This window comes from Balaenoptera borealis, assembly GCF_965194805.1.
Source record: "Balaenoptera borealis genome assembly, chromosome: 3".
Taxonomy (NCBI): domain Eukaryota; kingdom Metazoa; phylum Chordata; class Mammalia; order Artiodactyla; family Balaenopteridae; genus Balaenoptera; species Balaenoptera borealis.
The window spans coordinates 5,131,726-5,158,090 of NC_138866.1; the positions used below are offsets into that span (position 1 = coordinate 5,131,726).

A 26,365-nucleotide genomic window follows, 5' to 3' on the forward strand; every position below is an offset into this window, starting at 1 on the left:
CTCTATCTAGTCATAGGCCAGAAATGCGAAGCATTTCAAATCCAAACCCTGGTCTAACCCAGGAACCTGTCTACGGAGGGACACTGACAGTTCCAAACCAGCTTGAAACTCAACTGCTTCCTCCCAAGAAAGCCCATTCAGGTGCTGGATGTGGGAGGCTGCCCCATGAGGGTCCTGCCTGGGGAGGGGGTTGGGTCTGGCCAGTGGCCAGGCCTCTCCTGGGCAGCGTTCCTCCACTGCCTGCTCCTTGGCCCCCAGGGTCCAGAAGGAGAAGATCTGCTTCTGGGCTGCAAACCCAGGGGCTGCTAAGGCTTGGAGCCCCACCTCGTGCCCGTAACAAACAAAGGCGTCATTTCAGAACTGATTTTATTTGGGTAACTGACTGAAGGAGTCTCATTGGTAACCAAGATGGAATTCACAGTATGTTGTTACATTCACACTTAAAAAATATATCTCTATGTACAGGAATTTGCAAATTGATGTAAACATACATTACTTCCAAGTACATTTCTCCCCTTCTTCCTGGAGGAAAAAGAATAGAGCCATCCAGCAAGTCAACCCCTTCAAAATAACTTTAACGCAAAGGATGTAAGTATCTCTAAATCAAAAAAGTGGTTCAACTGACCTACAGGTGTCACGGGAGAGAACATCATGGAATGACGGCAATGACAACAGCTTGACTTCAGATGGAACCGGACTATTTAAAATGGAGTTTCCAGGAAAATAGGCACTGATTTCTAGAAGGAAATTCACTCCTTACTGAAGCGATTGAGCCAATATGGCTGGTTAACATTCTCACTAGTGTAAAGTAACCCAGCGCAGGACTCGCGGACGCCGCCGGCTGAAACCAACCGCACGGTCGAGTCACAAGGTCGGGTCACAACCGGCGCTGCCTGGGCTCCGCTGAGAGCTGCTGTCCCCACTCCCCAGGTGTGGAGGGCCACCCACCCCAATTTCATCTTGGGGGCCCGGTCCATTTCTTCCCATATGGCAACTGTCTAGCATTATACAAGGTACCCTGCCGCTTACCCACTTAAACTACTTTTCAAGTTAATTAGAAAAACTTTTCTTTAAAAAACAAAGGAAGAAAGAAGGGCGCCAGGTTACCTCATCCAGGCTGCCCGCCCCAGCCCCCCGACTGGAGGCATGCCAGGTGGCGGGATGGGCGGGGGCACAGGCGGCTGCCCTCCAGGGGGCACAGCTGGAGGCGGGTAGCTAGCCGGCGGCAGGCCCAGGCCTGGAGGAGGGTGAGGGGGGACTGCGTGGGTGGGTGGCAGGCGGGGGGGCGGTGGCGGAAAATTGGGGTTGTAGGTGGGCGGGGGGGGCGGGTAGCCAGGGGCGGGGGGAGGGATGGCGGGCGGCGGGAAGGAGGCCGGTGGCGGCGGCACGGGTGGTGGGGGCGGGTTCGGTGGGTAGACGTGGGGGTGATAGGGCAGGTGGGCCGGCGGGCCGTAGGCGGGGGGCAGCGCCCCGTAGGAGGGGCCCTCGGTCTTCATCATGGACTGGAGGCTCTGGTAGCCCTCTCCGGACATGTAGGAGCTGCTGGTAGACATGCCAGTGATGTAGCTGGAGGGCGGCGGGGGTGGGGGCCGGTGCGGCAGCGGCGGAGGCTGGTGCACGGGGGCCGGGTGGGCCGGAGGCGGGATCTGGACTTTGGGGAGATCGCCGGCTTCCACAGGGCCTGGCGGCTCAGCCTCGCCCAAGGCGGCTGCGAGGGGTGGCTTCCGGTCTGCAGAGGGGAGACAGGTCACTGCCAGCTCTGGGACGGCTCCAGGCAGGGCGCCCCCGGGGCTGCGCGTGTAGGGGGAGATCCACCGCCTCCCTCGGGGCAGGGAAGCACCCCCCCTCCCCCAAAGCTCACGGCCACCCCGGGGGTTCCTGGCCCTGTCACAGCAACGCGGGCCATCTTCCAGAGGAGCGACAAGCAACTGTCACCTCTGCGGCCAGATGGCACGGCCGCGCCCGTGTCCCGAAGCCAGCGGCTCACGTGCTGTCACGCAGGCCCTGCACCTCGCCTCCAGCCACTCTGGGTGTTCCCTCCCTGCTCCCCAGTGCACCAGGCACCGGGGTCCCGGCGGCGCACGGAGCCCCTCCCGCCCAGGCCCCCAGCCCTCTTTCTAGTACAAACGTGTGCGGGGCCCCTTCTTCTGCCCGTCTTGCCTCCCGAGGCTGCGAGCCCAGGGCCAGGGCCAGGACGCAGCACCGTCCGCGGGCGGCACTGGCGTTTGGCAGGACGCCTGAGAGGTGGTCACACGAGTGACGTGGCATTAAAAGCATGCCGGGCCAGCCTCTGACATCCCAAGAGCCCCACGCGAGCGGCATTCTGGCCCGTGCCCTGCGAGGCAGGGGCACCGCTCCCCACCCCGGCTCCCTGGCGGCCAGCAGCTGACCGGAGGAGCTGATGCCCCCAGAGGCTCCGAAGTCGCTGGAGTATCTCCCACCTTCTGGCACACACACCCTAACTCCCGCCTTCTCTAGTTGGACACTTCACCTTCCAAAGTGTTGCCACAGCTGAAGAATGAAAGTTCTTTACAACTTTTCTCCTCTATTTTTAATGACGCTGAGGAAGCGTCCCAGTTCACTGTGTGCCTGTGAAGGCCTTTTCACTCTTTATTCTCCACATGACTCCATGAACAACTGCTTACTCTCCAAAGGGTACTGAGAAGACGCCCTGCCAATGGGAAGCAGATGCGAGAGCCTGGCGTCTAAGGTCGACAGCGATCTGCCCGGATCTCGACGATGTTCCTAAGTTGGCAGGGCTTTGTTTTCCTAAAACTGATTCTAAAGTCATTTATCCTCCACCACTTCTGGATGCGAGAGGCCAGAGAATATTCAGATATACTTAGAATTCACATCCTCAAACTATCTGGTTGTAAAAAAACAATTTTTGGAAAAATCCTAGGTCATTAACGTCTCTCTAAATTTCTGAAATTCTTCTATAAATCCTCCCCAGGATTTCCCAAGTGTGCCCTTCAAAAAGGCAGAGAGAAAAGCTGGCCCTCCCAGCTGCCTGCAGGCAGCACTTACCCGGAGGTGGATGGGCTGGAGGCAATGGAGGGTGAGTGGGCTCAATTTTGGGAATTTTAGGTGGTGGTGGTTCTGAAAAGAAAAAGTAGATTAAAAAGCTACTCTTCATATAGAATAAGTATGTCAGAGAGAGTGAGAGAGGAGAAAAAGAAAAATGTACTGTTAAGGAATCTTCTGGGGGAAAAGGCAGATATGACCAAGGCTTTAAGGGAAGCTGAGGAAGGCACCACCTAAACCATCCTTTTAAAAGAACAAAACAAATGAAACAAATACATCCCCCCTCCAGCTCCCCGCCACCCCGCGCCTCTCGCCTCCTTCTGAAAGTAAAAACCCTCTCGCTTCTTACAGTCTGCCAGCCCATTTTCCACCTCTGCCCAACTTCCTCCTGACCACTTAAGACGAGCCCTCCAATGACACGAGAGCAGCAGAGTGCATCTCAGTTACCAAGTGGTACCCGTCGGGGCCCTCACTAACACACAGAGCACCGAGAAAGGCCCCAAGTGCTCCCAGGAGAAGCCGGCACCTTTTAACTCTTGTCTAGGCACACTTAAGTTTGTTTACTCTCTCACAAATGTTTACTCCTAGTTATAGCGGCACACCTGAACTGGCGTCGGTAGAGACCTGGAGGCTGGCGAATGGACAGAAAAGCAAGGTAGCTGGGACCGCTTGGGGCAGAGGACACAGCCCGCCCTTCAGGGTTGAGCGGCTGCATGTAACCAGCACGCTCAACAACAATCCTAAGTCGCCAAGACAGGCTACGCCACATCCAGCATCTTCCGTTTGTGACGGCAGAGCGTGTGTGCACCCAATCAAAAAAGAACGCCATCTTTCCGCTTGTATGGTTTGGCTCTTTCTTCCTGAAGCTCACTTCATTCTGGCTCGTGCGACGCTCTGCTCTGCTTCTGCTCTGGCACTGCCCAGAGTTCCTGGCTTCCTGTGTCCCAGACACAGGCTGAATTCAAGGTCCAGGGACATCCCTCTCTCTATTCTCTTCCTCAGAGACCAAATCCCCCCTCTCTAGGCAGAGGAGCTGCAGATCTACGCCTCTGCCTTCCACCTCTCCTCCCAAACCGCGGAGCAGGCTCCTGGGCCCCGTCCCGAGACCGAGCAGCCCACGCCTCTCACGCAGGCGCCCCCCCCCAGCCCCTCCCACAGCCGGCTGAGCTGAGGTCGTCTAGGTCAGTGCTGTCCGACAGAAATATAAGGAGAGCCACACAGGCAATTTTACATCTTCTAGTAGCCACGCGGAAAAGTACAAAGAGGTGAAATTAATTTTAATACGGTCTTTGATTCAACCTGGTATTATCAAAAATTCTATCATCTTAATGTGGAATCAATGTAGAATTTTATTAATGAGATTTTTAATGTTCTTTTCTCTAACTCTTAGAGATCGGTGTGTCTTCTGCGCTGAGGGCACGTGGTGTTTTTGGAGTAGGCCACATGTCAAGCGCTCACCAGTCCTCTGCAACCCAGAGCACGGTGGGGTCCTGCTTCCAGGCCCCGAGGCACCCCCGACACCAGGTCTCACCAGGTCTCACCCCCGGGCTCGCAGGCTCCTCCCCATCCCCCGCCCTCCGTGCCATTACTGCTGCCAGGGAACTCTCTCTAAACTGAACTCACACCGGGCCATTCTCCCGCTCAAACGCCTCCAGTGGCTCCCCTGCCCATGCAGAATCCACCCTCCACCAGGGGGGCGCTATCACCTGCTTCTAGCACATTTTCAGTCCTAGCAAAAGCTACTCCTTTTTAACCCTTCACAGTCCAGTAAGACTCCCCTCTCTGTTGTCTCCCGAATTCTCCACCCCACTGTTCACTCGGTTCCTCTGCCTGAAGGCTCCACCCTGTCAGCCCTAGTCGCTCAAGGCAAGTCCCCCTCCAAGGCCACCCGGGCTCGTTTCTGCCTCTTGCAGACACAGCGCCAGCTCAGCTGACCCAACATCCACGCGGCACGGAGTGCAGCCCCCTCTTCTGTGTCTCGCACTTACTGTTTGCCCATCTGGAGCTAAAAAAATCTCCCCTGTAATGAACTCATCATTCCCCCAAAGATCCTGAGAAAAAGGAGCTTTACTGTTAACTTGAAGATCTCACAATAGTTCAATAAATAATTCACTGGGTTCCTACCCTGGAACTAAGTGACAGAGAAACAGAAATGAGTAAACATGGTCTGTGCCAGCACAGGGTTCAGTACTACAGGGCTGGCTGACCTGGAGACAAAACACTTCTGGTTTTCTCCTCTGTGATCTTTCAGGTTTTGCTCACACTTTGTTAGTTTCCAATACAGAAACAAGTTAATCAACTCTGGGCTCCACAAATATGGGGAAAAGTACGTGTTTAAAAGAAGTCTGTCCCCCGTAAGCAGCAGGGCAGCACGCCTCCTGCGGCTCCCATCCTTTCTACCCATCGCTCTGCTGCTTGCTGCTTAGTCTGGGGGTGCCCGGGGCCCCATCCTTTCCACCCATCGCTCTGCTGCTTGCTGCTCAGTCTGGGGGTGCCCGGGGCCCTCCACTCTGTCGACTGTGGTGGGCTTAACTAACCTCCAAAAATAAATGTTGCTGCAGCAGTTCGCCTATTTTCCTAATTATATTTTGATATACAGTCGGCCCTTCGCATCCGCGGACAGGGAGGGCGGACTATGAAACCCAAGCATCTGCGAGTTCTGGCATCCAAGGCGGGTCCTAGAGCCAATCCCCCATGGATACCAAGGGATGACTTATGTTACCAAGCACATTTTCAATGCCACTAATTTTTTTTTTTTTTTTTGTATTGATACTGTTAAAGTACAATCCAAAAACATACAGTCAGGGAATACACAGAGAAGACAACGCAGCCAGCGTAAAGTTTTTGATGGGCTCTAACGTTAAATTTTAAGGCCAATCTAAATCTGAAAGGAAACAATTTTTGACTAAGAATTTAAAGTCTTGATAAACAACATATAAAACTAAAAAACGAAACACGAGAACATAAAATTACCTGCTGCTTTGTTCTCTTCTTTGGGAGAAACAACCTGTTACAAAAGAAAATACACAACTGTTAACCAAGACCCTAGATGCAGTGAGGAAAAACTGATTATTCAGGCACTGAACAGAATCATAGCCAGAACGTGGACTCAGACAAAAATTAATTTTGGCTTGAACTTGCAGAGCAAACCATGGCACCTAACAGATCATTTCTGCCTCCTTCCTCTTCCCCTTTCAAATCAGACAGCAGGCAGAATTACTAACTTTTCTGACTAGTGAGTTCTGAGCACTAAGCTTCACGCCCTCCATCGAGCTGTCTTAACCATGGGGTGAGGGTGCTTGCTGACTGCCCCTATCCCGTGGGGCTTCCTTGGGGTCTGTGTCACAACGTACGGCTTCCTCCACTGGCGGGGCTGCTACCACGGGGAGAAACTTTCACAAATACTCCCGTGTCGTTTAAAGACATGGGAGACACCTATTCCGGCAGTCAGTGTGCAGATGTGGAAACTACACCCGGGCACGTTTGGGGCCCTGACACAGGCGGCAGCGGCTGGAGGAGGACAGAGCTGTCCTGGCTCCAAAAGGTGCCTCTCCTCTGACCTCGCCAGCTGTCAGGCTGCCCGTGGCCATGCAGGCAGACGGGGAGGCGGATCGTGTCACTCCCCGCTTTTGCTGTTCCGTGTGATGCCTCAGAAAGGGGAACACACACAGGTGCAGTATTGCCGCGGGAAGCCGGCCGCACCCAGCGGCAACCTGGCGCACTCACCACGGCGCGCTTCACCTGCCGGGGAGGACTAGGCTGCGGGGATGGTTTCTTGGGCTGCTGGGCCGGTGGCGGCGGCTGCGGCTGGGCTGGCTGCTGCGGGTCCTTCTGCGGGGGCTGGGGCGGTTCGGGGCCTTGAGACGGCTGTGACTGTGGCACCTGCGGCACTTGCGGTGTGGGCTGGAGAGATGGGGGCTGCTGCAGCTGATGGGGCGTGTGATGAGGCATCTGTTGTTTCCCTTGTGAGTAAAGATCCAGGATTTGGTGGCAGATGTCTAAATGATAGGAAACAATTACATTTGCCACAAACTGATATTCTAAATAAAATTCTACCTAGAAAAGAACATACTCCCGTTTCCCTTGCAGGTGCGATTCCCCTACAAGGACCAATATGTGGCCGTCATATTTGTAATTCAACAATCCCTGGTGTGCACAGCACTGGTGTGCATTTTTAGTTCACCAAAACTATGTGTTTGGACAGAATGAACATTATATTAGAGAATTTAATTAAAGAGCAGTTTGCATGTACCTGTTCGGGAGAACCCACTCTCAGGACTCAAGGCTCACAGGGAAGAATGATCTAAATATGGAACACCGTGCAGAAAGCTCAGCACGCCCCGTACCTTCCAAAACATCCACGGGGACGTCTTGCACGAACTGCTCCCACCACCTCCGGTACATGGGTTTGGAGGTCCATTCCTGTATTTCAAATTTGCACAAACGTCCCGCAAGATACATCACTGCCACTGCTATGATCTCTGGTTCCCACTGTAGTGACAAGGTCGTGCAGAGACTAGTTCAACAAGAAAAAGAGGTGACTTGACTTGGATGGGCAAACATTTATGATTAACCCAATGCATGGAGATTAGATGCCATATCTAAATGTCAGTTTGCTTATTTTTCCCTATACATGATCAAATAAAGTATTATAAAGAAGCAAGTTTTTAATCTTCTAAACGTACCGAGATAAGTTACTTTAACTATAGCTACTAATTTGTTCCTTAAAAAATCAGAATTCCAGCACATTCAAAAATTGCTATGTCATGAAATACAGATGAAAATGCTTAAGTTCTTCAAACGGTTGGAACCCTAGCACTGAACCATCTCCTTACATGATGGCAACTCCACTCGTGGGCATTCTGTTCCCCACGCAGCACCTCCTTAGATCTTTAAGCTCCAAGAACATCAAGGCTCTAAACCATTAAAAGGAAGTATAAAGTTGCAAATATATAGTTTGCAATTTTGCAAAACGAAATGGATTTAAGTATATACTTGTCAAAATTCTCTGGTGTATCGTTTTGGACTTATGTTTCAAACCGGTGATAAGATTTCAGCATCCTATACCACCGTGATGTGGCAGGGTATCCCCTCTGCCGGGAAGCAGATGACCTGGACTTTAACCCCAAGTCTGCCGTTAACTGGCTCCTTAAGCTGGGGCAAGTCAGTTTCCTCACTACAAAATAAGGGGTTTGGATTAGATGACACATAAAGTCCCTACCTATTTTAAAACACCATAATTAAACCAACATTTGAACCCATGTACCTGTCATTTACGAATGTCCAAGCCATTTGAACCAACTTTTGAATTTTGTTTTTATCACCTAGAAACGGGGAAGAAAAGGCAAATTAGTAATAGAAAGAAAAAAAAAAAAAGAATGCATGAGAAGCAACAAGTACTTATTTAAAGCCTACTGTGTGCTTAGCACCACCCCCAATACACAGCAAAGAGCTTCTGCCTGGGAAACAAGGACAAATGAGCGGGCCCAAGTCCCACCTCTGTTCTCTTTCTGCATGACCTACACTGAACCACCATTTATGGGAAACCTGGCTCCAAGGCTGATTTTATTAGGCTATTTAAAAAATCCTGACTCATTTTCCTGCCTCATATCACTTGGCAACTAGATGACAGAATCTGTTTATACATAAAAGGAAACAGCGTTAACAGCTATAATATTGAATTGTCTGGCAAGCTATGGCCTAGGTACTTCTCACACTGAACTTTCTGCTGTCCTCTTTTGAGAAGCGTAATCTGAGTGTCATCAAATTATTATAAAGATCTGATTTCAGAATGAAAACGTTCTCTTAACTTTTTCTTCTTACCTTTGAGTTGTTTCGCATACTTGAGTAGGAATTGGTATGGATGTTCCACCTGTAAATCAAACTTTATGGTCTGCAGTAAGATTCTCTCCAGAACCATTACTTCTTCCTAAAAATGAAATAACAAATGTTGAGATAGTAATTTCAATCACAGGTCTGAAACAGCATTAAAAAAGTGAGCTTTCCTTTTATTCTCTCTTCAAGTTATATTTTAGCAACTATTTTTCATTCCTTTTCTCCTCTCTCCCACTCAGGCCTTTAACATGCTCAGAGACAATGATAAATTCTGAAAAGAACTAAAAGTAGGAAGACAAAACAATCAGAGTTAATTTTTAAAACCTACTTGAAACAAAGTAAACATTCTTAGAAATGTTATTACTTTCCATACAGATGAGCCCCCTTTACAAAATAGACCTTTACTTTACAGATACTTTAGTTTCCTTCCAGACCTCCATTAAAAAAATGCAATCTTCCAGGCATTTACATTGAAAATTTTAAGCAAGAAAGATTATGACAGTGGCAGCTTCATGCAAACCTGGACAGTGAAGTGTGTGTGTGTGTGTGAGAGAGAGAGAGAAAGAGAGAATGGGGGAACATCATTTTTGTGTTTTAATCTTTCATCTACCTGAAACAAGGTATCCCAATGTCATTTACTGAGTAAATTATCATTTTCTCTTTTATTACGCCACATCCTGAACTGTCTATACACACACACACACGTGCGCACACACACACAATCTTTTCTATTCACTGCTCTGTTTGTCTACTTTTGTACCAGGATCAGAGATTTAACATTTGGAAGGGACAGTTCAATGATTATTCCTCTTTTAAAAACCTTTCTTGTTTTAGCCATGTTCCCCCCACCGCCTGCATTTTAATATCATTTTATTTAGTATCATTCTAGGAAAAATGAAAGCTACTGATGTTCTGATTGGGAACTCACTGAATTTACAGAATAATTTAGGGAAATGGGCATTTTAAACTACACTGAATCTTCCTATCAAAAATTTATTTATGAAAATCTTCTTTTCAGTAGTTTTAAAGCCTCCCCGCCCCAACATGGTTTCCACAAATTTATTATAAGGTTTATTCCTGGATATATTATTTTATTGCTGCTACTGTAAATGGAATCTCTTCTTTTATTATACTTTCTAACTAATGTCCATAAACAACTTCTTGAATTCAACCTCTGTAGAGCCTGACTGTCTGAGCACTTACAATTTTACTTGATTGTAAAATACAATTAAGATGCTCTGTGTGGCAAGAACAATTACAATCACTTGTTTGAGTCGAAGGAGAAAGGGCCTTGGAGAGACTGACAATCTCATCATTAACAGCTGCATAAACCCATTAACTCTGGGAAGAGAAGCCATGTAGATAACTGGCTTTCAGGTTAAAGTATGGCATCACTTCACAGAATGTAGAGATGATTCTATCATGAGTGTTATTCCAAACGGCAGGGCAAGGTGAATGTCTTTCCACCCTTGTTTCCCAAGTGTTCTCTCAGGAAAGCTCTTTAAAATCTTAAGGCTTTCACACAGTATCAAAAAAAATCCCACTAACACTGTCCCCCCACCCCCCTTTTGTCACCACCTGTTTCCCAGAAGTTTCAACATATCCCTTAAATTTAGAAACAATCTTTTACCAAGTGTCCAGACTGTAGCCCATATAGTATTATGAGACAGCCCAAGGCCTGGCCTCCCTTTGTGTTTCAAATACTCAATTAATGGAATAATTATAGGTCTGTGTGCCAACATGATTCCTCAGGGAACTTTCCCTCAGCCCCATACTTCCTGTCTGGAGCACCTGTCTAGGTTCCCAGATCGAATGCCCTCACCGCACCTTTCAATAACTTTTATAGCATTTATCACAACTCATAATCAGATAGCTGGCTATCTGAATATTTGATTAAAATCTGTCCCACCACTCGACTGTAAAATCCATGAGAGCAAAAGCCAGGCCTGCTTTGCCACCTGTTAATGTCTAATGCCTAATGCAGAGCCTGGAACAAATATCTGTTGAACACACGAGAAATTCACGTAACAGGAAGAAACCACAGAGTTAGGGCAAAGCTAAGTAAGACAAAAAAGTTGCGCATGATTCAGGACCGTATTTTTTCTAATTGCTTATATTGCTGCCTTACCCCAAACTTCCCTCCTCTCCTCTCCGGGAGGAAAATGTCTTCCACAATGTCCTCACCGCTCCCAGATCCAGGGTTCCTTCCTTTGGCCCCGACACCCAGTCATGCCTGGGGAGACTGCACATGAGAGAGAGGAGGGCAGGCTGCAAAGCCCCTCCGCCCACCCGAGTCAGGCTGGCCTGGCTTGAAAGCCTGATGAGCACGGCTGTTGCCCTCTTCCTGACTTCTGGGCCCTGGAGCTGCAGAACTTCTGCCTCACTGTGCCTGGCCGGGATCTCGGTTTCCTGATGTGTTGGTACAGTGGGTAAAGTCTGGAAGTGGAAGGGGACGCCTCCAAAGGCGCCCGGACAGAACACGCAGCTGCTGCCAGGCGCCCTTCCCCGCAGTGCTTCCGGATCTTTGCGACTCCTTCTGGGTAACCGCAGCTCATCAGCCACAGGGTCCCCCTGCCCCTGTGACCAAGACCCGACTAAAGCACAACACATTCCTACACGTGTCTCCCTGCTGTGTGAAAATCAAAAACCTACAGGTGCTGGAAACATTATCTGATGCTATGTTACTTTTATAAAAGTACATTTTTGACCACTGTTAATTCCTCATAGGTTCACATTTTTATAAACAGGTGAATGGATTTATAAATAAGTTCAAGGGACAGAGTTATCCACACTGACAGTACTTACAAATCACAACCACAGTACGTGCAAAAGCATTCTGGGCCTGTTACCTCCTGGAAGGCACACACGCTGCAGACACACACACACAGATCCTGCTGGGCAGGGGGAGGCCGACTATTGCGGGAGGCAATGCCAGCTGACTGGGAGGAACAGGGCCGCGGACCTGATGAACGTCATCGTCTGGCTTAGTTTTGCTTTACCTGTGATTCTGAGTTTCTCCCCACATCCTTAGTTTGTCATTTATTCAACGAGTACCTGTTGAATGCCTACTCTGTCCAGCCACTGCACTAGGTACCAGGCAAAACAGACAGGGTCTTAGCCCTCACAGATCTACAATTGAGAAGAGGAATGTTCTTTGTGTGATTATCTGGTTAAAATCTAGCCAATTATGAGCTGTGACAAACGTTATGAAGGATAATCCGCAAGTGCTATAAGGGTTACAATGGGGGGACCTTGACAAGAACAGGGGAGGAGGAAAGCTGCCACCGACCCCTGAAAGTGGTCTTTTTAGAACATACTAAAATCACGTATACAATTATTTTACCGCCATTTCCTGACATGAGCAGGGGCTGTGGGGAAGGGGCAGGATGGATAGTATATCAATCTGGGTGTCTGCAAATGGTAATACCTTCCACCATTCGTGGGAGGCAAAAGACACACAGCACACGTAGACACACTTGTACGTCCAGCATCTGTACATTCTGTCTTCCCAGAAGCCAGCTGGAGATGAACCGAAGAAACCAGACTGCTTCTGGGCCTAGGACTGCTAAGGGCCATGAGAGGGCTTTGCTCACACATGTTCTATGTGCTACTGCCCCTAACGGGCTCACAACCCAGCACGGCACATTAGCAGATGCTACCTAAGTGTAGGCTACATTATCTTCCCTCCTTTCCCACAGAAGCAAGGAAGAATACCTTCTGCATAAGTCCTCTTAGAGACACAGGGGACTGGCCGATACAGGGCCACAGCCATTGTCAACACAAGGAACTCTGTCATAATGCTGTTGTGAGGACTCAAGGCCTGAAGGCAGGAAGTTATGACTCTTACCTTTGGGTCGTCTCCAAACTGGCCAAATTGTACATCATTTAATAAACTACGAGCTGTTTTGATGATATCTTTACATTTTTTTGGTGTTTCTTCTACTTTCCCAGCCAGAAAGAGACAACAAGCTCCTGTCACCTAAAAGGAAGACAAAAGCTCCTGAGATCCTGTTATCAAAGCGCACACAGAAACAGAAAAAGCATTTTGGGCCTTCACAACAAACTGGGCTCCCTCACTCTCCTACCGGCTTCTTTCTCATTTGCAAACACTCGGACGCTCTAAAATCTTGAAGGAAACGTCACATACAAATACTCCACCCGCCCTGCCATTTGACTTCGTAAATTATTTTAAATTTAGTTTTCTGAATAGAATGTCTGTAAACAAAGTAGCCACCAGAAGGGGAAAAAAGTCACAGAAACAAATTTTCTTTTCACATTGCAATCTTAAAGATACTGACTCCCTCACTGGTACACCCAAATGCATGTCCTCTGGAATTCACCTCTGTACCACTGCCCACGCTTTCTTTTTCCTTCCTCTCGCTGCCTGGCTCCTGGCCCAGTTCCTACGTCACTGCCATCTTCTCACTGCTCTATCTTCAGCTTTTCTTTGTCCGCTTGCTCCAGTCTCTCCTACATGCCCCTCCCTTCACAGAATCCTGACCACGTTAGACATCAGTGAGATCCTGTGCCGGAGTACAAAGCGGATCCTGACACGGTCTCCTTCCCCTAGAACGTCACAAATTAATGAGGAAGATGTGTACAAAACTAAGTAAAATCTTAGCAAAAGGAAGACCCCCCCCAGCAGACTAACTTCCTGTTACATCTAATTCTTCTTCTTCATGAAACCCTTCCATCACTTCAGTTTACCTACTGAAACCACAGTTCCCTAGTCTGGCATTCAAGGCCCACTATGGTCTGGTTCAGTCTACCTTACCACCCAGGGTCCCACCACGCCCTTCCTGCTGACAGGCCTCCTGGCTGCTATGCACGCCTCCGCCAGGCCTTGGCTCACGCTGCTTTCTGTAGGACTGCTGCTCTGTCCCAGCTCAGTACGGATAAGTCCGACTTACAGTCAAGACTTAACCCAGTGCTGGCACCTCCTCCCCAGCATTTTCCTCGATCCCTCTATGATGTAGTTAATCTCTCCCTTGAATGCTACAGCCTTCCTTCTGTACCTCTCCTATGGCCTCACTCTCTACAGTGTGTTTTGTACCTGTCATACCATCTACCCTGGACTGAAAGCTACTTGAGGCAGAATCTCCCACAGAGCTTAAGACAGTGCATGTCTTAAGGAGTAACTGAAGAATAACGGATATGGCATAAAGAACTACTATGCCGTCTTGGCCTTTGTTGGGTCTCAACTGTAAGGCCAATTTTATCTTGGGAAAAGTAACAAGGAAGCAAATTTTCACACTAAGTACAATATGATTATGGTTCATATTGGACTAAATAAAAAACTTAAAAATACTTTAATACAGTTAATTAGGAAAAAACAAAGTTTAAACGTTTTTTGTTTATATATGATTTTGTTTATATATAATATGTACCATACAAAAATAAATACTTTCTGGAAAATAAAATAAAAAGAGAGACTACAATCTGTCCACTAAACTGTGTGGAAATAATAACATGTGATAGAAAATTATAATAAAATTCAAACACTTACATATCTTGGGAATTGCTTGAAGGAATGAAACATATAGAAGCGATGAAAATAAATTATTCCAGTTGCCAGGGTATCATAGTGTCTGTTGTTCTGGTTAAGGGCTTTGGCCAAGAAGTTTTACAGGTTACGTCTTAGTTAAATGTGGAAAAAACAATAAAGGCAAACAATAACAACAACAGCAGTGGGAAAGCAAACACTATCAGTGGCAAAGCAGGTGAATGGGAATCTCCGGGTGTCGGAATTCCGGTACAAGCTGAAGTCTATGCTTTAATAAGGCAGGGCTTCACTATCCTTTAGAAACACTTCAACTGAGGTCACTGGGTGCTATTTTCCATCCTGGTGGTCACCTGCTCAAAGGCTAATTCTACACATTTAAATGATAAAAAGGAAACAGAAAATCCCTGAAGAGCCAAGCAAATCTGAAGTAACATTTACATAAGAAAGCTAATTAAGTAAGAGTTGCTTTAGTCAGGGACGTTACTCGACTTCTGTCCGTAGCATTTAATTTAATTTGTGCTGCTGGTGGGGAGCCTGCCTGTCATAGATCCCAGAATCAGGATACAGTCCCAAACGTGTGCCCACGTCAAAGATGAACCGAGCCCCTTCTCGGCGGTAGCGGGCCTCAGTGGCCGGATCGAGTCCTTCTAGTTGAGAGGGTGTATGAGCCAAGTCTTTTTTATCCCAGTACCAACATGGTTTTGTGTGGTCCAGGTTTGCTGAGGTTACTGAAGGGCTTGAATTTTCTTTATTCTCCTTCATTTATTGAAGTAGACTTGTTCTTTCCAACAGACTTTCTGAAAATGTTAGAATCCTAAAAGAAAGAGAAGAAGCAGTAATGTTGCAAAGGGATACCTCACGTTAAATAATCCCAATCATTATAAACAGTCTACGATCACGGATTTGTACTTGATAAAAATTTTTCAATAGAAGAAGCACTACTGATTGGTAGTTAGAAGCCCAGGCTCACCTCCAAACACAAATTTAACACTTAAGTGACCCACAGTATGATAAATCCCAAATTTCATAGCTTAAAAGGAGGAGCTTTTCTGTCTCATTTCCTTCTGCCTTTTTTCACTAGGCCCAGCTCCCTCATGCGGGTCTAGATTCTGTTCTTCAGTAAAACCCAGGTCGGTCCTAACCCCCCAAAAGATTTATGCTCCAAAATTATCCATTTCTTCCATCCAGCATCCAGTCAGATTTTTCCCTTTTTTAGTTTACTTGATTTCATTTAGGTACTTTCACTTAGAAAAGCAACCAGACTGGATGAATTCATATCTGCACAAGCCACTGAACTGAGCAATGTAGATCGGGTGTGGGTGCAGTGATCTGGGGAGAAAGGGTAGAGGGAGGTGGTCCACAAGGGAAGGAAGGAGTTCCTTTAAATTTTTCTTGCTTCCTCATCCTCTTCTCTTTCATTCAGAATGAAGAGATTCTCTAAAAGCTGTATGCTGAGAAAAGAAAACAAAAAATAAGGACTCTCACCTAGAGGCCGTTATAATATGGAAATTGTTTGTAAACTGGATCAGAGAATAGACATTTTCATACAGGGCAGCAAAAGGGTTCTAAAAGAGGTAGCTAGAACCAGGTTGGTCTGGTTCAGCAAGAAAACAGCAGTTGGGCAGCCAGGCTCTGGGCCAGGGCCACCAGTTAATCTGGAAGCCTAACTTCTCCTGTGTGCTGCCTCATTTCTGGTGGGAAAGGTGACATGGAGGGCTGACTGCTCTCCTCCTTGCACCTGGGAGCTCTAAAGAGAAACGTTCCCTCCAACAGGAAGAATTAAGTACTACCTGGAGAAAAGTAATCTTGAACTAATTTACACTCTGTGTGACTGAACTAGGCAACGGGTGGGGGCTGGGGGAGACCGGTTAACTAAAGCCTCAGTGTGTATGAAGAGTTCCCAATTAGATGCTCAGTAAATATGAAGAGCTGGGAGTTAGATGTCATACTAGATATATTTTCTCACCTATCAGATTGGCAAAAAGTCCAAAAATTTGACAATATACTCTGTTGGCAAGGCCAGGGAGAAGCAGGTAATCTCCTATGTCGCTGGTGGGAGTACAAAGTGGAACCACTCTCACAGAGGAGAATTTGGCAATATCTAACAAAATTACATACACATTTGCTCCTTGATTTAGCAATTCCACTTCTAAGTATTTACTCTGACAATAAGATCACAAATATGAAACAACAGGTGCACAAGATCATTCAAAGTATTGTTTATAACAGCAAAAACTGTGAACAACGTGAAAGTCCATTAGGGTACCGGCTGAATAACACGGTACATTAACACAAATGCGTACCATGTAGCTATTAGAAAAGACTGAGAAAGATCTTTAAGTACTTGTAGAGAGAAATTTCCAGGATCAGCAAGGTGCAGGATAGCATACATAGCTATGTTAGTATCTAAGTAAGGAAAGAGGGAAATACAAAGTAGAAATATCTATTCTTAAAAAACTAATTTAAAAATTGGTTATCAATAGGGAATGGGGAAGGACAGGATGAACTGGGATGGGAACAAGATTTCTCTGAGTACATCTTTTTATATAACTTTTACTTAAAAACAACAACAACAACCTTTCATTTTAAAATGACTTTAGATTTAGAGAAGAGTTGTAAAGATGGTACAGAGAACTTCTGTATACCCTACAGCCAGCTTCCCCTAATGTTAACACCTTATATTACCATGGTACATTTACCAAAACTAAAATATTAATTTCGGTTCATTATTTTTTTTAATAAATTTATTTATTTTATTTATTTTATTTTTGGCTGCGTTGGGTCTTCGTTGCTGCGCGCAGGCTTTCTCTAGTTGCGCTGAGCGGGGGCTACTCTTCGTTGCGGTGCGTGGGCTTCTCATTGCAGTGTCTTCTCTTGTTGTGGAGCACGGGATCTAGGCATGCGAGCTTCAGTAGTTGTGACACATGGGCTCAGCAGTTGTGGCATGTGGGCTCTAGAGCGCAGGCTCAGTAGTTGTGGCACACGGGGCTTAGTTGCTCCGCGGCCTGTGGGGTCTTCCTGGACCAGGGCTTGACCCCGTGTCCCCTGCACTGGCAGGCGGATTCTTAACCGCTGCTCCACCAGGGAAGCCCCAATTTCGGTACATTATTAATTAAACTACCGTCTTGACTCGGATGTTGAGTTTTTCCAAAAGTCATTCAGGGATCTAATCCAGGACGCTACACTGCACTCAGGGGTCACATTTCCTTAGTATCTTCTAATACGTAAGAGTTCCCCAGTTTCTCCTTGTTTATCATGACCTTACCAGTTCTGAAGAGTACTAGGCAGATTAAAACGACTGATTTAGGTGTGCCTGATATTTTCCCATTAACAGACTGGAGTTTTGAGGAAAAATGGCATAGAGGTAAAGTGCCCTTCTCATCACAGCACATTAGGGGGGCAGGTGATATCAGAATGACTTCTTACTGTAACTGTGAACATTTGGTTAAGATGGGGTCTGCCAGTTTCTCACTGTAAGTTACTATTTTTCCCTTTCGATTTTCTATTCCTTAAAAGTGAGTCACAAGGTCCAGTCCACACTCTAGGGTAAGGGAATTAAGCGCCACCTCCTGGAAGGAGATGTATCAAAGAATGTGTGGACCTATGTTAAAACTACCACAATAATTTGTAAACATTTGGGGGGAAATATTTTGTAATGCAAAATACTATGCAAAGTACCTGTTTCTCCTTAAAATTTCACCCATTAATTTTAGCATTCATCTGAGGATCTTGTCTGCAACCATTATTATTGTGGTGTTCTAGTGGTGATTTTCTATTTCCTTCCTTCCTTCAACATTATTTGGAATTCTTTTGTAAGAAAGATTTGTTCCTTCTCCCTCATTTAATTTATTCAATCATCTATTTACACAAGGATGGGCTCATCAATACTTACCTTATTCTTTGAGTTATAATCTCACACTACCATTATTTTGTTGCTCATACTGGTCCAGTTTATAGCCATTGGAAATAGCTCTTTCGGGTTGGCTCCTGAGTCCTTTTGTAACTTTGACTTTTGAATCATGTAAATATTTAACATATTCATGACCTTAACTAAAAAAGCAAACTCTAGAACTCAAAATAAACCCCATGTACAGCAAACAGGCAACATCACCACACAGAAAATCATCATAAGTAATTTCTGATCTAGTTCTGTATTCTAAAGACAAAAAGAACTGCAAAGGAATCTTAAACTTCGCTAATGCATTGCTAGTAGTAGCATTAATATTGTAACTGTCAAACCATTTTTTCTGGTATACTGTAGGATAAATCAAATATATAAAGGGAACAACTGAAATTTTCAGTGCGAAGGAAACATATATATGTGATATATACACATACACATATATATAAATGAGATAGAAGGTTAAGAAAAAACCTGTAATGTTACATTTTAACGGGAAAAAATCAAAATAAGTCATGGTTAAAAAAAAAAAAAAAAAAATATATATATATATATCTCAGTTCTGTTCATTTCCAGTACCTAGAAGCAACGACACTCCCAGAATCAGGAACACATCTAGTGCTCAAATCTTAGTTTTCAACACCATTACCCTCTAAAAGGAACCAGGTTTCCTTTCCAGTCTGGGGTAGGGGCCTGCCTGGGATGTGCTCAGAATAATGGAAGATTATCAGAAGACAGAAGAGCCATCATGGGCTCCCACTGGACAAATTCAAGGAATTTAAATATTATAAAGAAAAATGATTGACTATAAAAGAGTGACTAAACAATGCATGAGTCCATAGTAACATTAAAAAATGAGTGTGTGTGTGTGTGTGTGTGTATAAAATAAATCTGCTTTGCCAGCACTGGTAATAATTATTGTGAAAAAAGTCCTTTACCTTAACGAAAACAATCAAACTTGGCATCACTAACAGGGTGAAAACCTGCTAGTACGTGCCTAACATGACGCAACATGAAAATAAAATAAATATCAACCACCTATAAAGTATTCTTAACCCCCAAAAGCCTAACCTAAATCCAACCAAACCCTTAGAACTAAATTCCAGTTTACAGTAAATACTGGGGGTAGAAGACCACGTTAAATGGCACAATGATGATGCTATTGGTCACATCCAGAAAGTGTGACACTCTATAAGACAACTGACCGTGAAAAAACAAAAAGACGGGAGGAACTGCGCCAGGTTTAAAAAGACTATAGAGGCTTAACAATCAAAGAAATGTGTGACCCTTGACTAGATGAAAATTTGAACAATTAGAGAAATTTTAATACGGACTATATATTAGAGGCTATTAGGGAATTACTGTTAATTTTCTTAGGGGTAATAGTGATATGGTGATTAGAAAGGAGAATGACTTTATTTTTTAGGCTGAAGTATTTCGGGGTGAAGTGTCATGATGTCTGCAATTACTTTCAAATGGTTTTACTAAAACACACATTCAAATAGCAAAGGTGGCAAAAATGATAACATGTGCCCAGTCCAGGCCATAGGTAAACAATCAGCCACTGTACTCTTTTCTCACTTACTAAAAAGCTGGGGGAAAAAAATCAGATGAGACTGCTTAGGAGACCAGGACTCTTATCTCCTCTGATCTGACACAGAGAATCTCTCAGTAGTCAAGGAACAGGTGTTAATGTGTGGGTAGTGGTTTTATATTAAAATAATCTTTAAGTGCACTGTAGCATACAAAAAGAAAGTACACTAATTTTAAGTGTATAGCTTATTAATATTCATGACATGAATACACTTGTGTAGCACCATCCAGTTGATAAGCAGAATACTACCAAAATCCCAGGGGTTCTCATTCCTCTCCTAATCACTATCCCCCTAAAGATAACCAATATCTTGACCTCTATTTCCACCAATTAGTCTTTCCTGTTTCTAAAGGATGTGGAATGAGATAATATCACTCTTTTACAACTGGCTTCTTTTGCTCAGTATTATGTTTGTGGAGTTCATCCTTGTTGCATTCTCATTACTGCACAGCAGGGGTTTGCAAGCCGGGGTGAATCTGCCCCGCCAGGGGACATTTGGCAATGTTTTGGTTGTCATAATTGGTGGTGGTGGGGGGTGTTGCTGCTGGCATCCAGTGGGTAGAGGCCAGGAATGTTGGTGAACATTTTTTAATGCACAGAACAATCCCTCACAGCAAGGAATTAACTTCGTGCTGAAGTTGAGAAGCTCTGCTGCATGGTATTCTACTCTGTGAATATAACAATTTATCCATGCTACTGTGGATGAATAGTTGAGATGTCTCTGGTTTTTGATTATTAATAATAGTAATAAACATTCACGTACATTCTTGTAGAGCAGAAGGCAACTGGCCAGTTGGCTGAGGGAATCAATATCTCAGCATATCTGTAATTTATTCACAGTACACTTGTTGGGAATCTCTAAGATATATTAAACTAATGGTTCTCCATGTACTTATTCATTCAAATATTCTCTGAGCATTTACTATGAGCCAGGCCTCAACGACATAATGGGAAACAAGAGAGGCAAGGTCTCCGTCCCACCAGAAGCTTACATTCTAGTGGCAGAGACAAAGAGAAACAAATATGTCAATATCTGTCAGGGACTGGTAAGTGCTATGAAAAATAATAAAGCATGGTAAGGGGAGAGAGAGTAATGAGTTAGGGCTGTTTAGAGATTTGCAGAAGACGACCAGTTAGAAGACTACAGCAGCTGTTTAAATAATGCCTAATGAGGTCTTGTCCCCACAAATAGCAGTGGGAGAAAGAGGGGCATCACAACTGGCTGTGAGGCAAAGAATGGCAAGAGATGATTTCAAGTTTGCTTTACTGACAGAGAAGGGTGATACTAAAAAGAAAAATGGGGAAGAAAAAGAGGGTTTTTTTAATTGAAGTATAGTTGATTTATTATGTTTCAGGTGTGAAAAAAGAGTTGGTTTTGATGGGGGAGGAAAAGAATTTGGTTCTACAAATACTAGGTTTGAAGAACTTCTAAGATACTTGTGTGGAGATATCCACCAGACACATAAACAGGCCTGCTGAAATCTGGAACGAACACATCTACTTGGGATTCATCTATATAAAACTGACAGCTAAAGTCATGGTGATGGACAGAAGGATGGAGAGTGAAGATGGGGACACAACTCTGAAGAACTCGAGGAAGCAAGAAGGAGAGAATGGGAAGGAATGGTGAAAAGGTAGGGAAATTTGCACCCTTAATTGCATAAGAAACCAAGGGATACCAGCTTTAAGTCAGAGGCGGTAGTCAACAGTGACAAATGCTAAAGAAAAATTAAAGGATGGGAATTAAGGAAAGGTTATTGGATCGGTGATTAGTCATGAAACATTGAAAATTCACTGTAGTGGTGGTTGCACAACTCATTGACTTGTACACTTTAAATGGGTGATTTGTATGATATGTGAATTGTCTCAATAAAGCAGATATATACACATGTGTAAATAGAAGAAACTTTCGGAGGTGCAGTAGGGCAAAAGGAAGACTGCACAGGGTGTTAAAGAATGAACAGGCAATAAAACAGGTTAGTGTTTCTTCAGCATAAAGGAGAATGAAGGATGTCTGAAGCCAGAAGGAAAGGAGTCACTAGAGGAGGCTGAACAAACCACTGAGGGGTTAATGGGCCAAGAGATAATAAAAAGCATAGGGATAATAAAAAAGAGCTTTCTTAGGAAGGAAACTCTTTCTCTGAGACAGAAGGGAAGGGAAAAGTGTGAGGAAGATATTTAAAAAATCATTTAAGGGGGAGGAAATAAATCATAAAAGAGTATCTCCATTTTCTCTGGGGAGTGCCAAGACATCTGCTGAGAGGAGAAGGGCAGAGTGGGAAAAAGGGTTAGGAATAATCCAGTAGGGATGATATAGGGATGGAAAAGTATCCCAGTCCACAAGTGGATAAATCATAAATATATTCAAAGCTGTTTTACCTTGCTGTCACTGCCAAACCGCATGCTAATAATCTACCCTATATGCCATTAGACTCTGGGGCAGAATAAACAATACATGCAACATACCAGGGCAGAATAAACAATACATTCAACACAATGAAAATAAGTTACATAAATAGAACAGAAACAGTCCTCTAAATCATTCATCCCCTGCAAGTTCTTGTCTCAGTTCTAGAACCCTGTTCCCTATTACTCTTTATTTTTTCACAAGACCCTAAAGTTACAAATTTTCTCATTAGCAGCTTATAATTACTGTGAAAATGACTGAGAGATTTATGAGCTCCACAAAGTAAAAATCTCTCCATAAACAAGCAGCATGTCAAGGCATTTTAGCAACATCTTTTGGGAATGTGCTTTAGATATACCACTTTACCTGATGAAAGATTAAATGCATTTTCAACATTTAGAATTATGGATACTTACAAATTGGAAACAATAGTAAAGGTCACTACTCAACTTCCTCATCCAGTACAGAGACTGCCTATAAACAGTAATATTTGCTCATTCGCTTTCAATTGGCCACTTTCATTAACGTGACCTTAGTAGTTGACAAAGCAGCCTATGGCATTGCTGGGTATCAGTAATTGGTGTTCACATTAATTCTTGTATTAGTCTTATATTGATTTTTATCTATTCTATAGATAAAAAATCTCCTTGTATCTGGTACATGGATGGCACAGAATAATGAAGTAATGAAATCTACCTTTCAACAACTCTCTGTAGCTCCCACTTAGCTCCCTAAGCCTTGAAAATACCTTTCCCTTTTCCATTAATTGACTTTCAAACATGTGAAGACAATTTTTCCTTTCCCTTCTCTTCTGGGTAAACAAATATCCCCATTTTCTCAATGTGGCTTTTAGTGTCACAGATCCTCTCTAAACATCAGCAATCAGCATGGAAAATAATACTCTGCATATGATCTACATAGTACGTGGGTGAAGGGAGATTATTAATATTCAACAACATGCCCATTTTTTGTCCACTGAGTTGCAGCATGACTGCAAGTTGTTTTCTTACCCTCACAATTTATCACTGAGAAAATGGAGCCAAAGAGGCATGAAGCAACTTGTCTAATTCACACAGCCAGTAAATGGCAGAAACACAATTTGTCATTAGAGTGAAATACTGCCTTCCCCCAATCTGGGGAAAATGCTATACTTCGCTTCTATAAATAGAACATTACATCCTAGACCCATTTTTTTTTTTTTCCAAGTCAGGTCTTCCTCATCTCAAACACACACAACTGAGTTTTGATAAATTTAATAATTCCTGGTAAATTTATATCTTGTTAGTTTTGGTCTATAATTTCAGCCTTTAAGAACTCTTGAATCCTGAGTGTCGTCTAACATACTGGCTAACTATCACTACAGGTTTTGAGTGCATTTATTAATTTGAGAAGCATACCTCATATATTTAAAGTTGGTAATAAAAAAAAAAAGTGCTAACCAGAGTAAGGGCAAGGCCAGAGCCCTGCAACTTATCTCTAAAGACCTCTCTTCAGGTTGACATCAACCCATTAATCAACATTTGGGGTTTGGTAATTTGAATGGACATATATCCATCTAACCACACCTTACTCAGTGTATTTCTCTCTTGTGTCTTTTAGGATAGGAAGAGGGATTATGTTCAGTGTCCTAAGGAAATCTAAATGGACTCATGTCTAGCAATCCCCCATCCACCACCAGTCTAGTAAACTTATAACAAAAGAAAACATGATTTGTGTCACCTGGTTTTTTTAAATTGAAGCTCTGCTGGTTTGAGGGTATGAGCCTTCTTTCCCAAGTACTTAGAAGCTCTCTTTTTGCTGTCCCAACAAGACTCTAAAACAGATTACTAATAAGCTCTAGCATCCAAAGCCACCTAATTGCTCTCTGCAAAAACTGACACATTTATCAGACTCCAGTCTTCTATCATTAACTGCACTTTTAAGATTCCTCAAAACCTATGAACAATAATTCCACAATCTTATCTGCAAGTATTTTGGTATATCATTTATTTGACCCTGAAAATAGAATTAGATGTAATCCAATTAGATATTCTTTATAATCTCCTCAATTACCTTGAACTTAATCCTTCTTGATTTTGTCTTGACCTAGTTTTAGAGACAACAAAACATTTTTCCTTCTAGATACTTAGCAAACTCTCATTGCTTTCAAATATAATCTCCAGAAATGAACAATTTATTTTGTAGGCCAAAACTATGACCATTGTTTTTCTTTATGACGTTCAATTTTAGAAATGGCATTTAAGATTTAACGATCTCATTAGCAATTAAAATGTTTCTTTATTGCTTGTTGGTGTAAACTACGTTTTCAAAATGGAACAAATGTTTAACATGCTTTATGCAAGTATCAACTAATATTTCTCAACAAAGCATCACAAGATAATCAAAATGAGACAAAAGTAAAAAAAAAACAAACTAAAATTAGACACCAACGGTAGTCATTCTGAAAAAACAAAGCAATCCTGGTTAACTATTACATTCATAGTCAAGATTATTTAACAGGCAGGCATCGAAGAACACTAAGAATCTTAACCAAATGTCTACAACAACGCAACTATTACCATCATCCATCCATTCATTCAGCAATGAAGACAGTTTACTATCTGTCAGGCAGTGCTCTAGGTGCTGAGGATATAAAGCTCCTTCGTGGAGCTTTCATTCTAGCAACATCATTCATACAAACCTTAACCAGCGCCAGAATTGCAAGGCAGTGTGCTAGGTATCTTTAACGATACACAAGAGATACACAAGCATTATCAAGTTTACCTTAAATACATTAAAAAGGCCACCTTCAACTAAATGCTGTGAGAAGCCGTTCCTAACGTCAGAAGATTTAACGAAAGCTCCGTTTGACTGGCAAGCCAAATTTCGGGAGCGCTACCGACCATGCTTCGTGCGGGGAATAGTCTGAGAGCTTTTAGATATCCTCTTGCCTTACGCCTCAACCTTCTAAAGAACAATTCCTCTGGTAACAAACCAAACAACCCAGGAGAGGGTCGGTAAGCGCGATGTGTCGGCAAGAACGAAACTAACCGCGGAAGTGCCTTTTCCTCATTTCTAGTCCCACCCTTGTCACACGGGTCTTCAGATTCCGAAGTCAGAGTACCCCAGATGTGGAACGATACCCAAAGTCTCAGGCGTTACCAAGGTTGGGACCGACACACTGCGAAATAACCGGAAAGACGTGGGTAGTCTTCGGTTGTACCGCTGAGCGTGTGCGCGCATAAGACCCCTGCCCTTTCTCCCCACCTTCTAGAAAGTCCCCGAACCCTAACCGCCCCTCACTTCGAGCGTCACTACCTGCTCTACCGTCCACGCCGGCCTCCCTGACCCGCTCCTGCACCTCAGACCCTCTCCCGGAGCGCGTCTCGCAGTCCCGCCGTCGCCCGCTAACTTCGATCTGCACCCGGGGGGTAGCGCAGGGAGGCGGAATCCGGAGAGACTCCGCCAGCGGATGGAGGCAGGTGGCCATACCCTAATCCGACCTCCAGGTACGCGGGACTTGAGTGGCGCTGCCCGCGGTCCGTCGGTTACTCACCCCTCGCCTCAGGCAAGCCCCTTAGCAACGTCTCTCCTTGTTGACTGCGGCCATCTTTGACGTGGAATGTCGGGGAAGCTACGTCATCGCGCTGCGTCCGGGACTGGAAATAAGCGACCGGAGGGATGCCTGTCAACCAATGAGAAGAAAGTAGAGCTCTCAAACGTGGAACGAGCCGCCAGTCTTCTCCCGGCCCCTCCCCGCGGGTCAGCGGTCGCTGCGTGAGGGAGGAGGAGCCCACCAGAAGGCCCATCCCGTCGGAGAGAGGGAATTCGGAAGCAACCGAACCTGCTAACGGAACTTGGGCGCGAGAGGCGGGGCCCGCGATGCCGGTCCTCCAATTAACGCCCGGGCATGGGCTCAGCCCAGCAATTATGGCCCGGAAGCTGGCGGGGGCCGAGCACGCCGCTCTGGCACCGGAGCCCGCCGGCCCAATGGCTGGGCAGGAACCCGAGCGGAATGGTCGGGGAGCGGTGGGGCGGGGCCGCGCCCATGCGACTGAACCGCGGGCCAATGGGCGGCGGCGGCGGCGGCTCGGGGGCAGGGCCTGGGGCGGGCGGAACCGG

The 26,365-nt window shown here is 45.0% G+C and overlaps 1 protein-coding gene across 4 annotated transcripts; it reads right to left on the reverse strand.

Annotated features, from left to right (window-relative positions):
* Positions 1-352: 352 nt before the first annotated feature.
* Positions 353-26,240, reverse strand: CCNK (cyclin K). 4 transcript variants are annotated; one of them, XM_082387728.1, is made up of 12 exons: positions 26,088-26,240; positions 25,736-25,928; positions 14,928-15,176; positions 14,366-14,447; positions 12,707-12,838; positions 8,848-8,953; positions 8,291-8,348; positions 7,371-7,540; positions 6,751-7,022; positions 5,998-6,031; positions 3,028-3,099; positions 353-1,729 (listed from the first exon to the last, which is right to left on the reverse strand). In XM_082387728.1, exons 3-12 carry the CDS (start codon positions 15,122-15,124, stop codon positions 1,104-1,106), a joined length of 1,749 nt encoding a protein of 582 aa, XP_082243854.1. In that variant the 5' UTR covers positions 15,125-15,176; positions 25,736-25,928; positions 26,088-26,240; the 3' UTR covers positions 353-1,103. The 4 variants fall into 4 exon arrangements, with proteins under 4 accessions (XP_082243854.1, XP_082243852.1, XP_082243853.1 ...); XM_082387726.1 differs by having other exon boundaries at positions 25,800-25,928; positions 26,088-26,239; XM_082387727.1 differs by lacking the exon at positions 26,088-26,240 and having other exon boundaries at positions 25,800-26,026.
* Between the last annotated feature and the right edge of the window lie 125 nt (positions 26,241-26,365).

What these genes read in the sequence shown, in the direction of transcription:
- CCNK (XM_082387728.1), bottom strand. Translation starts at nt 15,124, where the DNA reads ATGAAGGAGAATAAAGAAAATTCAAGCCCTTCAGTAACCTCAGCAAAC. An exon ending in GGCAGGTGAAGCGCGCCGTG is followed by an intron (nt 6,032 to 6,750) that starts GTGAGTGCGCCA and finishes CTTTTGTAACAG; the next exon opens with GTTGTTTCTCCCAAAGAAGA. An exon ending in AGAAGAGAACAAAGCAGCAG is followed by an intron (nt 3,100 to 5,997) that starts GTAATTTTATGT and finishes TTTTCTTTTCAG; the next exon opens with AACCACCACCACCTAAAATT.